This window comes from Tachypleus tridentatus, chromosome 1 (assembly GCF_004210375.1).
Source record: "Tachypleus tridentatus isolate NWPU-2018 chromosome 1, ASM421037v1, whole genome shotgun sequence".
NCBI classification, from domain to species: domain Eukaryota; kingdom Metazoa; phylum Arthropoda; class Merostomata; order Xiphosura; family Limulidae; genus Tachypleus; species Tachypleus tridentatus.
Genome location: NC_134825.1, coordinates 48,120,783 through 48,139,126, shown reverse-complemented (window position 1 = coordinate 48,139,126; position 18,344 = coordinate 48,120,783). Strand labels below are relative to the sequence as shown.

General features: G+C 31.9%; 1 protein-coding gene across 2 annotated transcripts in view; it reads right to left on the bottom strand.

The window, feature by feature from the left end:
- LOC143247785 (uncharacterized) overlaps window positions 1-18,344 on the bottom strand; it is a 56,101-nt gene that overhangs the window by 21,532 nt on the left and 16,225 nt on the right. The window contains exons 4-9 of one of the 2 annotated variants that reach the window (XM_076496266.1): window positions 16,099-16,269; window positions 14,308-14,426; window positions 13,598-13,756; window positions 9,710-9,892; window positions 4,024-4,159; window positions 682-849 (exon numbers count right to left, since the gene is read on the bottom strand). In XM_076496266.1, coding sequence (XP_076352381.1) covers window positions 682-849; window positions 4,024-4,159; window positions 9,710-9,892; window positions 13,598-13,756; window positions 14,308-14,426; window positions 16,099-16,269 — 936 coding nt within the window. The remainder of the gene's footprint in view (window positions 1-681; window positions 850-4,023; window positions 4,160-9,709; window positions 9,893-13,597; window positions 13,757-14,307; window positions 14,427-16,098; window positions 16,270-18,344) is intronic. The other variant, XM_076496275.1, reaches the window with a different exon arrangement.

The window sequence follows — 18,344 nt, the reverse complement described above, 5'->3', positions numbered from 1 at the left end:
CAGGGTGTTCAGAAAGTCACTGTGCAGTTTTAAAAGCAGTGATAACAGCATTCATTCAGTCCATTTCAAGCCAGCAACTGATAGCAGTGTTTAGAAACAAAATAAGAAGGATCCAGGCCTGTATTGATGCCAACAGGGCTCACTTTCAACATTGTTTATAATTGTCATTCATATTTACCTCCTGTATTCTATATTGAAATATGCCTGTTAATAAATATACAAGTGCATAGTGACTTTCCGAACACCCTGTATAATACTAAAATATTAACTTTGCAGTATTTTTATGACTAAATTGCTAAAACAGAATTGGAACTATTTTTTCTAGTAAAACTTTAAAACTGTGGTCTCAAAGTGACCTAAACATCTGTTAGTTGGAGATTAAGAAAAAAGAAGTAAAATCTGGAAGTCTGGAACAATGAGGGTCATTTTTCTTCATTAATTATATCACTAAAACTTAAAAACAGATTTTAAACAAATGTGATACACTATTTTTCAGGAATCTGTTGTTTTGTCCATTAAAATTAAAATACTTTTCACTACAAAAATCTCACTACATCTATCTAATATTCGTGTTTACACATACAAACAGAATACCACTTCTTATGTCCACAGTTACAAAGCAACTGTATTGAAGGGCATAGTTTTCTAGAACTTAAGAGGTTTGCTATTGAAATTACTCACATCTTTTCTTTTGATATTATCATCAACTGATTTCCTGACTGCAGATTCATTTTCAGAACTACTTGACTCTTGATTTTCATGAGAACGATAGTGACGTTTGTTCTGTAGAGATCCTTTCTTTTGTTCAATTTCCACAGTAGGTAACTCTTTTTCCTTCAATGGAGAAACCTAGTTTAAATACAAACATGATGTTACAGCTTACAACTCTTACATTTATATTCACACATCCCACCTGTAAGTGAAAAGATACCTCTGAAAACAACTATTTAACATCTTGATGATGCTACATTCAAATAACCCTGCGGTATATAATAACTGTAATCTTATACCTTTTGTTTCATTTTTTTGTATTTAATGAAATGACAATTCTTTCTGGAGTGTGATTGATAGGCTGTGTAAATGATGGATGAATAACATGAAAATACTCACTTCTGCACACAATAATGTTTTCTATGTTATTTTAAAAATATGAGATGTGTTTTGCAAAGTTATGTTTCTCATCTGTTTTGCAACCTGTAAGCAATATTCCCAATATCTTAGATTTTAAAACTTTTGAACTCCACAGACCCACTGAACTGGAGTAAATTCCTTATGAACTCAAACTAGTTATTAGCCTATATAGACATTACTCTGTAACTATGTTTTATACATTCTTTCACAGCTCCTTGTAGATCTCCCAGTTGAAAGTCTGTATTTAAACAGCAGCTTCACCATAAAAATAAATTGTTGTAATGAGCACAATAGAAATTTAGAAATATTATATTTAACAAAAACCAGATAAGAGATCTGTTAGTTAAAATTTAAACTATAGAATCTCACAGAGGAAGAGACTTTCACTAACCGTGCAAATTAATATTGTCACAGTTTGGTTACAATTATGCACTCAAATGTTTCTGCACTCCCACTACCTGTTTTCTTTGATACTACACTCCAAAACCCTTTTTTTTCTGGCTACATCAATTCTGATATTTCTGTAAATAATAAATTGCCGTTTGTATCCTTTAAAATAAAATAAATGAACGTAACTCTGCATAAAACATAATACACAAATAATTAGATTATTTTGACATATATCACACACATAAATAAATAATAGGTTCTAACAATACATTTGCTTTAACTGTAAAACTGGTAACCAAACACAAATCTTGAGGAAACTTTAGATCAAGACATATGGTAGTGTGTTGTTCAGCCAAAACAACCTACACAACACATTGTGTGTTATTAATTGAGTGACAATTAAGCAATTTTTCATGTTATATAGCTTGGACTGTGGTAATTCAAACTATCACACATTTCCAAGGCAATACATCAAGAAATACGATATAAAATCTCCAATTTTGATTTGCTTCCTTTTGTCTTCTTTGTAACTAAGGTACAGAAACTTTGATAGAAAAAATATTAACTTTATGAATTTTTTTTCAAATTTAGTTCACTACTAGATCTTTACAAACTTGATTTAAATGTAAATCACCTGTGTGAAGTTATTCAACAAAATCTGCTAAAATTTGACCCAATTTTTTGCACATGCTTATACAAAAAGTCATTTAAGCTATCCATCTAAAATCTGTACCACGGCTTTACCTAAGTTAATAGTGAAGCATTTTTAGTTTTTTTATCCTTCAGATTAAAAACAGCTGGCTTAGAGTATTAAAACTACAGGGTGAAAACATGTATAGATACATACGCAGTTTCTAGCTAGGCCACATTGTTTTAACCAATATCATGTCCCAAGTTGAAAAAAGTTCTAATCAATGAATGTTTGCTATAAAATATTTATCAATGCTATAAACGTAGCTACCACCATGACCTATAATTCTGATTTCATTCCTTTAAGTAACAAACTCAATCCTTTTATTGCTGCTTATTTTTTTAAAGACCATCTACTTCAATAGTTTTGAGAGATAAAAACAAAATAGTTTAAGGGAAAAATTTGTTTGGCAATAAAAAAGGTATTCACATTGGAAAATGATTTTCAACATGTACAACTGCACAGATTTTTTTGTTTGCTTACACCACGTACATCACAATTCAATGTTTTAAATAAACTAAGTTTTAATTCCTTTATTTTAAAAGAAATCTTAAAAAAAAATACGTAAACTTCAGTTTTGTTCCCAGATCTAAACTTTTTGTCTTTGTTACTTAAACAATAGTACATGTATGCCTAGTCTGAATTCTACTCCTACAGAGGTATTTGCTAGTTCAAGTTTCATAACGTTAATTTTGATCAATTCAGAACACGAGAAATAAATATTACCATTCCTTGACAGTAGACATACCCACATTTTAAACTTAGATTTGAGAGTTGCATGTATTTATTTCATACACGTATTTATAACCAAAAGAAAAAATTAATTTTAACTACAATCTCTCAACAGTTATTCTAAAACTGGTGTGCAAAATTCCTTAAGTGCTTCAAGTCACTCTTAGTATTGTTGCAATTTTGCCCTTGTCAATACCTAGCATTCTTTGTAACCTTGATACATATTAGTTTGATAGTTAAATTGTATTTAGGTTTTACTTTTATATTTTAGCTAATTATATATTATCTGTTACAAAATTCATATTTGAAATGTTCAATAATTTTTTGAAGTATAACCCCAACTTTGCCTCACTCTGCAAGCACACAAACATTTTGCCAAAGGCTAAAGTATCTCTGCTGATGAGTTATATAACCCTGGCGCACCTGTTGACCACTGAGATGAATAACAAAAGAGTAATTGACAAGTGTAAAAAAATATCAGTGAAAAGTGTAATGATGTGAAATTATGCATGTAATACAAAGATATTTTACAAATATTTTATGGATAGTTGAAAGATATTTACATGTTTACAATTAAGGAATAGACATTTTATTGTATTGTGCATTAACGATAACTATAGTTATTGATATGGTATAGAAAATGAAAAAAATATAATACCTACATTAAAAAAACTTTTGGTATTCATTAAGAAGGTTCTAGAGGTTATGCAAATGAAATTTAAAACTGTATGGCTCAGAAATATATCTGTACTTAACACAAAAATCACTTCACACTTTAACTATTCAGCATCTTAGTGCAAATAATGACAATAAATAATGAAGTGTCAGTCGAGAAAAACAAAATTAGATGCTTTATTTTTCTGAAATTGCATGCCTTAAGAATAGTTCCTGTCAAGCTTCAAACAATTTAATTCACTAACTTTACTTTTGGAGTGAAATATGATGAGAGTTATATTACATCACCACAATGTAAAGACCTGGTAACCAAAGGATTAATAAATTTCTGTAGCTGCTTTATTATCTAAACATTTAATTTAAAAAGCAATAAGTAAAATGCTAATAAAGTTTTCTTTTAGTACTTTTTGTTTGCTATTTTTGTCCTTTTCTATGTAAATAGATCTCTTATTTTTCATGCCAGCTTTATCAGATGAACAAGACGATGACCTCGATGATGACGATGTTGAAGACGACGAAGAGGTGCGCACTGACTTTTTCCTATCAACAACAACAATGCTTATATATATATATTGAATTCATACTAAGATCTTTGAAATAAACTATTAAAGGCATAAACCAAGTAAATTTATTATACATAAAATTCAAAGTACAGCTCTGTTGTTATTGGAAGAAAAAGGAAAACAACTAAAAAACAGCAGTCAGAAAATCAATTTTACAACTGATTGTTACTAATTACTTCAGGATTCCCAAACATAACAGCAAAAATGATAGCCACCAATAAAATGATTCCTATTACACAAGTGAGCTGTCTCTTAAGTAATAATTCAAATATATTTTATTAATCCTCTTGCTACAGATAGGTCAAAGTGTGTATGCCATGACCTTTCATCAATTACATTCATTCAAAATTAAATTAATTTATTTTATTATCAATTTATTCAAATAATTCTGGCATAAAAACAGTTAATAAACCAAATCTTAATAACATACAAGTTGTAAGTTCTTAATTTTATACAGAAATATTAAAATATATAATTTTTTTATGGTGGCTAAAAGGTCTGCCAAATAAATTGAATCTGTGTAGAGAGAAAACAAAATAGCTATTTTAACTGAAGAAAAACATTTGATATTATTTAAGAGGTTTTAGAAGTTAAACAAATGAAACTTAAACTTTTTACAATGAAGAAAAGTACTTTTAATCTCAGCATGAAAATCACTTTGCACTTGAAGTAACCAGTCTTGACCATGTATTCACTATCAAATCTTTATAAAAAAAAAAAAACCACAAAAAAACTTAGGAAATCAGATGTGATGTGTACAAAAGACTTGTAATGTTCACTGAAAGATTGCTTAATTTTGTAACGGTACATAAAACAAAGTTAATAGCATGGAAACTTATGGCTACAAGGTTGGTCGAAGTATGGAGAATGTTAATATGAATTTCATGCTTTACATTGAATTCAATCATTTACTTTTAATACCTTTGGGTAAAACCAGAATTTTTTTCAGAAATACTCAGCTCAACTTAAACTTGAGCAACATAAAAAGGAAAAGACAATGGAAGTTGGAAGGATGTAAGAAATGAGGAAGGAGTATCTTAGAAATACACTTTCAGTGCAGGAAAATATTAACTTCCAATACAATATCTTACTACTTCTCCTATAACAGCTAGAATACCACATTAAACTGGTGGAGAGACTGGTTTAACATCACCTAGATAAGCACCCTTTAGAAAATTCCCATGGGGGTTTGAACAAAGATTATCTAATAAAACACACCAATGGAAGACCACATCACTTATGAGCCATTTCTGCCCATGAAATTGATATGTTGCAATAAGGGTGAAATCATTGAACAAACCCCTTATTTTAAATGAAGGGATCCTTGGTATAGAGTGGCTAGGATTCAGCAGACAATAATGAAGAGTTCTACTTCTACCAACACCGACTGTACAGTGATGTGAATACCCAGCCAATGGTAAGAAGAGGGTCCTCTACTGTTCACCTCAGACACGGGAACTGAAAGATATATTTTCATTCCAAGGATCCACATCATCATGCATGCGTATTCAACACAACCAACACTTGTTCTTCCACAGAACTGACATCTGGACAACAGCAGAAAGGTGGACAGCATTGTACTGGTTTAACTCCAGTCCAGAACCAGGCAACACTGGGAATAAACTGTGTAATTCATGGTAGGAGAAGGATAGATGGACCACTTACATATGAGGACTTGTATGATTGGTCCAGCTCCATCCAATACCAGAGCTCCCTGGGAATTGACATTGAAATGACAGTATTAAGGAGGGTGCCCAGCTGTAGGGGTGAACTGCATTGTGGTAAAAATCATCCAGTCCATAACCAGGCAGTATCTGGAGAAAATATCAGGTCATTGGTAGGAGAAGTGTCCATTATCATCTAAACTATCAGAACACCACCACCATACTTTCAACTGAGTGGAATTAAGCAAACTTGGAAGGAAGCTTCCACAGTTCACCACCTCACTGGCTAGAAGCTGGTAAGTGGTAAAGACTTTTGTACACCACAGCAAGTAAAGGTGGAAATACATTGGAGAAAGTGTAACAGGTGACCATGAAACTTTATATTGAAAACAGCCAAATCATGGAACAGCAATCTCTTCTGTTTTACCCATGTTAGTCCATAAGAGTACTGGGAAGAGCAAACATGTTTATGACACATGATGCTGTAAGGAAAAACTTACAAGAAGTCTTGCAGAACACCCTATCTCAACAGTGGGCATTATAGACCTCAATAACTGTACAGTGCAAGTTTAAAATAAGTGTACATGATGAAGCAACACTCAAAACTGATTGGGATACTTATATGTAACAGAGACCCCTGTAAAAAAGAAGAGTACAAAAAGAGCACCAACCCACTCAAAGACAAATTATGGAGCTTAAGATGGAGAAAAGAAGTAGACAGTAACCTATAGAGCAGAAATTGCCAGATGATGGAGATAATGTGGGATAAATGCACAGAGAATAGTCCACATGTCAATGTAAGCTATATCTTCTAAAGGATAATGGAATTGTGTAGGTAGTGATGTGGTAAGGTGAAGGATTTGATGGGAGGATGTTTAGAAGAAATGACAATCCTTAAAGAGAAAGAGAAGAAAGCCAGACAAATCAACTGAATAATCAAACCTGTAAGGATAATGAGAAACAGCATAAGAAAAGACAGGGCTTCAATGATAAACAAATGTGAACATGGAAGGTAGCAGTGCAAGCCACATAATAGCAGTGCTCCCAGACAGGACATAAGAGCTGCTCCAGATTAGAATGATGATAGAGGTGAGAAATGGAAGGAAAAGAAATTATAATGAATGCAAATTCACCACCATGTGCAGCTGAAGTTTTGGGCATGAAAGATCGATCCAGGCAAAGGATGACATAGGACCACTAATTTAATAAGAGATTATATAAGTAACTGAAAGACATGGGCTTGAATGGAGGAGGAGTGAGGACATGAAGACAACACTGTGTTTCCAAACAAGGAAGGTGGCAGGACAGTGAAAGTGAAAGAAAAGAAACAAATTTGGATGAGGAGATAAGGGAAGAGAGAAAGAAAATAAACGAGGTCTTCTGAGAGCACCCACAAACACCATGGGCCAGTGGTAAAATGCAAAAGCCAAGTCCCTACCTTACCTGTATCTACCACAGTCACCAGGACTGCTGTAGGCATTGGAGTAATATAAAAAAAACAATGATGATTGACCTCAGGGGCTTGTGAAGCAGGAACCTGTAATGGAGAGAAATGAGACATGGAAACAGGCTCAGAATGAGGATGAAACAAATAGGAAACTCATGAGGAAAGGATGATGTGCAAGGAGACTTGACTCTGGATTATAATAAGTCAGGAAAACCTTAAAAAGACATCTCATTAAAATGGAACAATATGCAAGTTCCATGAGGTTGGAAGTAAAAAAACAGGACAAAAGGGCATCCTGACCCAAAAGATTCCAAAAACAGAAGAGTCATATTTGGAGGTAAAGAGCAGAAGAGGAGAATCATATCAGAAAACATATGATAATACTAAGGGGAACAATGAAGAGCCTCAGACAAAGAGGCGAACAAAAGAAAGGGAATGAAAAAGGGAGGATGAGTTAAGGCAGGTATGGGAGAACTGAGGTTGGATAAACACTGCTGAAGTATTTGGATTTCAATGCCACAGAGGGAGAAAAGAATCCAACTGCTGAGAGTCCAAAAAAGGAAACTCAGCTTGATGTTAAACCAAAACACGGACCTCCATATTACCCAGGGGTCAAAGTGTACCAACCCAAGAATGTAATTCGTCTGCAAACCAGTTGGTATGAACCTCATTATCCGGTGCAGGGAAAGAACAAGATGTTGGGACAAAGGTGTCTCACTTAAAAAGAGAAGGAGAGGAATCAAATGAAACATGAGAATTACAAAACATAATAGACCTGGTTAATCAATTCCTGGAAAGGAGTAGGAAGAGACCTTGCTACATCTACTTGAGCCAAATGCAACTCTGTGGCAAAGGATTGGGGGAGCAAACAGACTGTTGAAATCATCATCCTCTTACTCAGTTAACCCTGAGCAAGGCATGACAGTATAATCTTCAGGCAAATCTGAAGCCTTCACAAAAGTAGCCAACTCAAGGTGAACTGAGGCTGTAATCCCTTCCACTGACAACTGTAGAACCTAAGCTAGTGTAGATGAAGTAAGGGTAACTGCTAAACAACAAACAATCATAATGGAAGTAACACTAAATGTGAAATTCACAACAGCTATGAGTAGTTTTCACATAAGAATAAGTTTATACAGGGAGTTAAAAACAAATATATTAAAACACACAATATTAATGCATAAAAATAGAAAGAGAACCAAAGTGTAACTAAAAAAAACAAACAAACAAGTAACTGATCACAAAATTCCTTGAGTGAAACTTGAGCAAAAAACACATCTGAACACTATTAGTACCAACTGAGAAGTTGAGCTAAGCTGCATACAGGAAGATAGCTGTGCTAGAAGTTGTGTTCCGCTCCTATTGGTAGAGGGTTTTTGCATGTTGTCATTCAGATGCATCATGTGAAAACACATGAGGGTAGAAATATTAAAGCTAGTAGTGACAAATATTTGAACATAAAGAAGGCAGTACAAGTCAACAAAAACTGTTAAGTGAGAAGAGGTAAGATACCGTATCAGAATATTTCACTACGGTTAGGTGTTAGGGTAGACAAAATAAGAGATAAAGTTTCACTGAAAATAACTTATGATTTTAATTTAGAAGGCCCTGGATGTTATGCAAATGAAACAGAAAAAGCTGTAAACTGTATTATTAGCATGAAAATCATCTTTCAACCACAGACAAATCTTTAGTAAAAATACTTTATTATAAAATCTTATTTTTTTATGTGTTCAATATACTTGTACTGTTTAATAAACGCTTTTTAAATTTTATGAAAAAATACTTTATACAGAGTTACTGTATGTATAATTTCATTGTTATGTGGTGGTCACAAAGTCAGTCAAATTTACTGAGCCAGTCTACATATGAACACACACAGTTACACACACAAAGTTTAAGAACCTGAAAAATCGGCTTCTCATTTTCACCTTCTTTTCTACTTTTTCAAGAAATGGGAAGATAAAAGGTTTCCTATTGGAAATCCTAATTTTACACAAACTAGCATAAAAACTATTGTTATGGGTTGTCTAAGTTACAAAGCAAATTCAAATCCTATTACTTTAGAAAGAATACTGATGATTATCATTCAAACATTGTAGATCTGTGATAAACTTAAATAAAAGCAGCTTTAATTTTATGGATAAAAAATATCAAATTTAGAATCTTGTTAACCTTTTTCTTATGGGATATGTTTTAAATATCTTATGTATGTGTGCATTAAAATTAATAGTATGGAGCCAGCCAATCATGTATACAAGATATTCAATTTTGAAGAGAAAAAGTAATATCAAAAATTGTTGATATAGTTATATAATTTTGATCTGCATAAAAAAATGTAAAAGTATAAATAAAAAGTAGAACAGATCTATCAAAAATTATAGTACATAAAAAACAACTTAAAATAATTACTTACCTGGCAGGAAAAGATTTCTTATGGATGGGAGAGAGTGAAGATCTCCGAGAGGTATTTCTATGTCTGATTGGAGACCTTCTTGATGGTGATCTCTTTCGGGGACTCCGTAATCTTGGTGGCATTCTTCTTCTTGGACTTCGTGACCTAAGTCTAGGTGACTTTGACTGATGCCGCTGGGAATGACTAGAAAAAATCTAAGGTTGTAATATCTATGTTACAGTCACCTATTGAAATACTCACATAAATACAAACTACACTGCAAATTAGAATCAAAGGTAACTACAATAATTTATATATCTATGTTACTGATATAAAAATGATTTTGCCTACCTTGTTTTAATACCTTTTTTGTTTCACCTACTACCAAAGACAGAAACTTCAAAAGCTGTTTTGCATTCAGTACTGTTGTAGTTGACTAATTACACTTTCCAACTAATTTTGTTATGGTATAGCAAACATTACTGTTTATAAAAAAATACACATTTATGGGAACTATTTACATCAGGTTTGTTTTTACTGAAGTTCCTACACCATGAAATATAATTTCACACTTTGTCTTATAATATGTACTACACTGATAAATGTTGTGTTCATAGTCCTACAAATAAAGATGTTTTGAATATTTTCTTTAACCTAAAGCCATTTTCATGTTTTGAATATTCTTCTCTTTGTGTTAATGTGTAATTTGAGTGAATCAGTATCCACTTTTTCCCCAAACAAAACTTTTTCATAAAAGTCAACTTTTGCACAGTTCATTTCAGATGAAACTAAAGCAGCACTCAGTATGCATACACTTGTCATGCAGCACTGATCATATTTGGTTCTTAACAAATACGAAAATATATCTGTACGTCAGTCATGATCAACAACATGAACCATTTTTGTCAAGACAGTGAGAAACAATATTTTATACATGTCCATCAACTTTCATCACAATACGATCATTTTTGACTGAGTTATAAAACAAAATAGTGCTATAGGGATTTTTTTTTCATGACCTTCAACATCAAAAAACTAATCACTTCTAAGCTGGGTCATAGCACAAACATTATAACAACTTTTGTCAAAATGCATTCAGCTATCTTCAAGAAATCTTGCTGACAAACACAACTCCCATCCAATTTTGGTAGAAAAGATAAAAAAGGAAATATACAAAAATATAATTTGCCTGTAGCACAAAACTTCTAGTACAGACAAGCTCTGTTTCATAGGTTTCAATAATACCTTTTAGCTACAACTTCTACGTAGCTATGGAAGGTATCACTTCCTAAATGCAAGGTAAGTGATAAAAGATGTCAATCTTTTTGTTTGTTTTTAAGCATAAAAGCTATGCAATCAGCTATCAATGCTGTGACCACCATGGGTGCCAAACCTTAGATTTTAGCACTGCAAGTTTTCAGAATTACTATCAAGTCGGGTGGTATCAAAACTTGATTTAATTATGCTGTTCAGGGTTAAGAATAAAGAGTATCTGCACAGTTTTTGATTACTACAAGAATTAGAACAAAATTATGCTAAAACAGACAATATCAAAGACCTAATTAATGGTATTCATTGCTTTAAAGTGTTAAGTTATCAAGAAAATAACACTGAAGTATGTCAAGACAGATAAAATCAGAAAACAAAGATGAATTCCAAAACATAAGACAAATTACATATTCCAAAGTAATTACTAAAAACCTTCAACAAGAATTTTCCATACATCATTTTTAACGTTAACTGTGCCTTAGTAATTTTTATAACAAGATTACAGATATTTCTATCATACCTGGTAGAAATATTCTAAATTTTCAGCAGGACACCTCAAAATTGTCACCGGACATTACCGAAAACAAGAAATCAAGTAGAAACAATTATATAAAACAAAATCATTTTATTGATGGCACTGAAACATTATTTCAAAGCAAGTGGCAACAAGCCTTCTATTCATTAAAAATTACACAATCAAACTGGTAGCTTTAGTCATCCAGCACTAAGACATCAGCTGATGTAGACTTAGTATCTCTATTGTCTCTACGAGTGTGAGTTCCATGTGGACTCACAAATCATCTGGTTTTTTTACTGTCCTTCCACCAGGATTCTACAGACTTGCACAGTAATTCTATGCTTGCAAGATCACAGGTCTTATTCTTAGCTAATTTTATTGTCATCAAGTCATTAAGAGAATCATTTGTTAGTTTGGACTGCCAGTCATCTTTAATAACTGCCATCTGGGAAAATCCACATTCTGGTTCAGCAGATGACACAGAAATCACCTGCATGAGGCATACCAAGGCCAACACTGTTGATCCATGGAAAGGTTTACCGTCCTCAATAGTAATTTGACTTAACATCTGTGCCCACAATCCACTTGCACTACTAGCCAGGAACTCATCTGATTTGGCAAGTCTTGTTGCTCTGAGCAGTGTCTCATGTAAGTCAGCTTGGCAAATATCAGCTGCAATGATGAAACCCTTAGCTTCTAGCAGAGCACCAAAGTGGTCCAAATGTGTCTGGAGTTTAATTAATTAGGAATTCAGGATAAATCATTATGCCAATGATAAACAAGCAGTTATCTTCACGAAGTATATTGCAGAAACAATTGGAATTAATGTCAGATCTCATCTGCACACCTCATTATTCTTTGGCATTATGACTGACGGCATTGAGCAGGAGATAGTCTATGTAAGATACTTGGACAGTGACTGTTACCCAGTAACCCACTTCCTGTGTCTGCAGTCAGTTGAGAAGGCTGATTCTGAACATTTGCTACAGGCACCTAGTTCAGGTAAAGGTTTCTTATCATTGGCATAATGTTCTGTTAAGTTCATACCAAAGTTGTGTTTCTGCAGCAACAGAAGCTCTTGAAAATCGCTGAATGGTTTGGCATTCAAAGCCATTTCAAGGGCAGTCCTAAACAGCACAAGCAAATGATCTTTCTCAGTCTGGTTAAGTTTGCTCAATTCTTTCATCATGGGAGTTAAATCAGGTGTTTCTTTTGCTTGACAACTTAGACTGTGGACACAACTGTTTTCATGCTCTTTAACAGCACTTTCTCTCAGATTGGAAGATCCTGTTATGAAGATGTTCTTCTGCCTTCCACTACTTTGGTCACATTCCTGACAAATTGAGCAAAACATCAGTCCGGTAGCTTTATTATATTCCAGCCATGGTCGGACTCTATCCCATTCATCCTGGAAACAATGAGTAGGCTTAGCGCCAGTACTAGTAGAAACAGTTTTTGCTTTAACACTTGTGCTTGGGTTTTTTCACTCGGGGTTCCATAGTATTGTCTTCTGATTCATTAGTCTTGCTTGTGAAACCAAACTGAAATAGATCATGAGACTTTCCCGTTTTTTTACTATCAGACGCCATGGTCAGATTGTCGTGAATGTTTGGCAGTCACGTGACTATCCAGGACGGCACGGATAAGGCGACCTAAAATGCGCATTTTGTGAGTGTTCACGACAGTTTTTTAAATTTTGCTTTTTTTGTCTCAAATTAAATCTTAAATTTTACAAGTTATTTACCACTCATTATAGAATATACTTTTAAGCAAAATCTTTGGGCTGTACATACACAGCTTTTGCCTCATTTTTGAAGAGACAATGTATTTGTGTCCAATATGTTAGGAATATGACCGCCAGTCACAATGTCCGATAATAGATGAAAAAATGCCGGTCAAACTTGATTTTTTAATGGACATGTCCAACTTTATATAGAAAACTTCGAACCCGGCTCATGAAACAGCACAAATATGACAGCCAAGTTACAGTATTAATGTAAAGTGAATGTAATACATATAAAAAAATTAAATAAAAAACTACAGTAAGGATTTTTCTATTTTTCTTATAACCTATTAATTAAAACAAAATTCAGCTCTGAGTCATACAGAAAAATTGCATCTACCCCTCTATCTGTCTTTTTGTCTGTGGGGATGAAGAACAAGACTGATCTCTTGATATGTTTTTTAGCTTTGTTTCCTTATCATCCTGGCTGTCTGTAGAAGAACGCTTTTTATCAAACCTGGACTTCTTATCTTTTGATGCTGGTCTAGAGCTGTATCTGCTAAAAATCATTTTGAAATTTAAAATAAATTAAAAATTATACAAGTTTTTTGTTTTAAAAAAGAAAATATTCAACCAACTAGTTACTTATAAATGCTATGCATCTTGGGTGAAGAATGTAAAATAAATTAAAAATTTAAACACTCTACAACTGTTTTGCAACTAAAAGTTGCAAGTTGTTCATGCACATTATAATTACTTTCTTCTTGTTTCGAAACATATAATTACAAAAATAACTTGTCAGATATTAACCAGAAAACTACTCAAAGTAAACTTCTCTAATTACAAAAAAAAAACTATACAAATACCATTTCAATGTGATGAGTAAGACAGTCAAAACATTGCAGAAATAGATTCAGTACACAACTAAAAAATGACTAGGGTTGTAAAAAATGATGAACACTATTTAAATAATAAAAAATTACTATATGAGATGCTTGTGAGTTTGTAGTAAATTAAATTATAACCTTAAGATGTTTTGAACACTTTCTATATTCAGTACAAATTTTAAAAACTAGACTAAATTAGCTCAACAAATTAAGTCTGCCTTACCTGTCTGAGGTTTTATCTGTCTCTGTTTTTGTTTCTCCATTTACATCACCAGTAACATTTCTAATTTTTTCCTTTTCATCAATCTTCTTTATTTTGGCTTGAATCTCATCATGTTCCTCCTTTCAAAATTACATTTAATATAAAAACAAATTTAGCATTAACTCATTCTCCTATTATTAAAATGTTTTGTTATATTTTTCAAAGTGAATTAAGAATACTGTATAATACAAAATACTCAAACTTTTCTGTACATCTGCTGAAATAGTTAAAAAAATTTACTTCTCTAGGATCAACTCATACAGTAATTATTGTATTTTCTCAAAATAACTTTATTGTTGTTCATAAAAAATACTGAAGACTAAGATGTTTAACTGTACATGCACAGATGGGGTTAAAATGTGTATGCAGTGACTTTTTACAGAGTGCCATTCAACAGAGTATTGAGTGTTTGATGTCACAGCTATGAACTGTTTATTCTACCCCATATTCCTGATTTAGTGACTGTTCGAGATACAGGAGAATAAATGTCAAATAAAATAAACAGGGATATTAGAAAATGTGTATCTTCAGTTTTCTCAGGTTCTGGAACTTATGCAAATACAGCATAAAAACTGTACAATAAACATGAATATTAACATGCACTCTGACTTTTCAGAATCTGAATCAGATTGATATTTTAAATTCACAGATACACTGAATAAAAATGCTTTGTAACTCACCTGATTTTTACGTCTATAATAGATCCATACATCATTCTAAAAGCTTGTCATATTTCATGTAGATACACATACTAATATTAGAATTATAGCCAATATTACTTCTAATGTGGGTGCAATCAGTGTACATTCAGTTAAGTACTTTTTGACTATGACTTAAACAGTTGCTTGTGTAAATTAAGATACTGGATATTATAAATTTAAGATAACAATGTTCTTAAAGTTTCTTGTAAACTCACAAGCATTTTTCACATTTGAAAATCCTGTTAAGTTGATCTGCTCAATGCCCTAGATATTAAAAGTAGTTTTAATTAAGTTTTTCTTTGTACCATTGTTTGGTGACTTATTGTGATAGGTTCAAATATGAAAAAAACTTGTGTATTTACATAAAAGGTAATGCACTTAAATAGGGGAAGGATGAAGTACAAGCACAAAAATCTTAACATTTCTTCACAAAGTGTTAAATTTGTTTCACTCCAGCTAAAGCCTGTTTACATACTCTATGATTAATTGATTAAACCTTTTCACATTTTTTTCTGTATATAATCTGTTAATACGCTAATTTTTTTACATTTTCAATTTATATAATTAAGCTTCTGTTTTCATTGAAACCCAATAAAAATGTTTTGCATTTTTAAAATAATTTAATATCTAGAATAGTAGTTTCCAAACAGCTTTTACTGGTAACATCCTAACTCATCTTAATTTGCAAACAGCTCTGCTGTCACCACATGCAATGTTTTTTGTAATTGTTTTTTTTTTACATTGTTAATTATTCTCCATTTGGTGAAACTCTTGTAACACCCCTAACAAATTGTCATAACACAGTTTGAAAACCACTGATCTAGAAGCGCTGAGCCTTTCTTTGACCTACTAAATTCTACTACACTCAAATAATATCAAAGTAAAGCCTCCCCTCAAAAGACTTGTAATGTTAGAAATCATGTTTTGATACCTGTAGTGGGCACAGGACAAATGGTCCACAGTGTAGATTTATGTCAAAAAAAAACACAAAGAAAATTAAATAACAAAAGCTATATATGTATAATTATTAGTAATTTCTCAAAAAGCCAACCTGTTTTTTCTTAATTTCTTCCTTCTTTTGTTCAATAAATTGTGCTGGAATGCCACCAATATTTTCTTCTGCACTCAAAAGAAGAGCCCACAAATCACCCATGAACTCACGAGCATTTTTCCCATTCAAAAATCCTGTTAAGTTGATCTGCATAGTTTTTGCATCAGGATACTATAAAAACAGAATGAATAAAGGGAAGAAACATAGCTGTATATTATTATTATATCTAAGTTAACTAAACTAGTTAATATGATACTCTACATTATACATTTGTCAGCAATACAGTACTTTTATTTCCATTATTAAAAAATCATGCTGAAAATTTTGTCAAATAGTTTTGAATAGTCCAAATAATTTCACTATGACTAAGACACATTTAGAAAAGCTTAACAGTATTGTAGATTCTAATTACTGTTTTTAAGTTTCCTACACTTTCGTAGTTTTCCAATGAAGCTCTATATTATATTTGTTTTGAGTTGAAAAATGATGTTTGTAGTTTGAGAGTAAGCTTATGATCATTGTCATACAATAAAAATAACATTTTACTGCAACATAACTTATAAATTTTAATCAGAAAGTTTCACTGAACATACACTAAGTGTAAATCCATTTTATATTCAGATATTTTGTTCTGCATTTCTTTTATTGTGATTTCAATTGCCTATTCAAGCAACTGCTTAAGACAACAGGATCTAAATTAAATATTGTCTAACAAACAATCTTGTCAGGAAAACTAAACTTAATATTGTAGAATGTAAAATGACCTAAGCCTATCTAATCTTATTTCATGAAAAATATTTATTCTCCAATAATACCTCATCTTCATAATTAAAAAGAAATATAAAATAAGAATACCAGCCTTCCACAGGCCTTCCACATAAAAAATGCAACTGTAGCAGAAGTGTTTAAAAACACTGTCCTTTAGAAAATACCACTATGCAAAGTTCTCATTACTTTGTTCTAATCCCTACATAGGTCTCTGTTGAATGTGAAGTCATATTGGCTTACACAGTTAAAAATAGGAAAACTTTCATTACATATTTACATCATTAACCTACGACTTCTCTAAACTGAGCAATTACATCACCCCATGACAACTGGAGATTAGAAACAGTGATTTCCTAATATTTATAAGAAACATTGAAATTAAGAGGTACAGACTAGTGCTGTACTGTTCAAAACTATTTTGACAATTCTCCTTAGTGGATTATGTGGCCACATTAAGCTTAGAAAAAAATAATTAAGAAAATTCAAAAACATTAACATGTTTATTTGGAGCACACTGACATCATTCTAAAATAAAAATCTAATTTTATTAAACATTTAAATTGTATAAAATTGAATAAATAAAACCTTTTTGTTGAACAAATTTGGCGTGTAATATTTTTTTCTAAAATGTGGGAGATTAAAAGCAAGTTCATTTTCTATAATTAAAATTTTGCTATCAGTCAGTATAGAATTAACACTCCTATGAAAAGTGGCCTAATAGGCCCCAGAGCAACTTGAAATGTTATTAATATTAGGCTAATAAATTTGTATTTAAATGAAATTGCCCTATGAAATCAAATGAAATGGCAATTTCATTTAAATACAAATTTATTAGCCTAATATTAATAACCTTTTAATAAGTTGCTCTGGGGCCTATTAGGCCCCACTTTTCGTAGGAGTGTTAAACAATTATTTCATTATGTAGAATAAACCAGTTTAACAACTAACTTTCCTATATCATTAATTATCCTGAATTTTGTCATTAAACAATAGTCTTGTCACAGATCAAAGTAGGATTTCTTCACAAACAAAACATCCACAGACAAGTTAAGAACTGTTGCAACTAAATTTCAATTGTTATGGGCACATATTACAAGTATTCAACCATTATAATAGTCCATTAGGTATAAAACATGGAATATAGAATACAATTTATTAGCAAGTTTTTTCTATATTACTTTATGATTTAGAAGTATATTCCAACAGTATGTTTACATAAATTACAGTAAAGAATAACAATCAGGTATTTGTTATTCTTTCAATAATAATTTAAGAAATAACTTCCTATATTTGAATTTAACAGATCTGTGAATCAACAAAAATTTTGTAGCATTCCAGAGTGGCACTATTTTTTAATATTTAACTTTACAATGTTTATTCACCTAACATGTAGTACATGATTTCCATTGAACATTTAAAATATACTCTTCAAAAAAAGAAATGCAAAAGGGATATTTTTGTTATTTTAAAGAGAAATA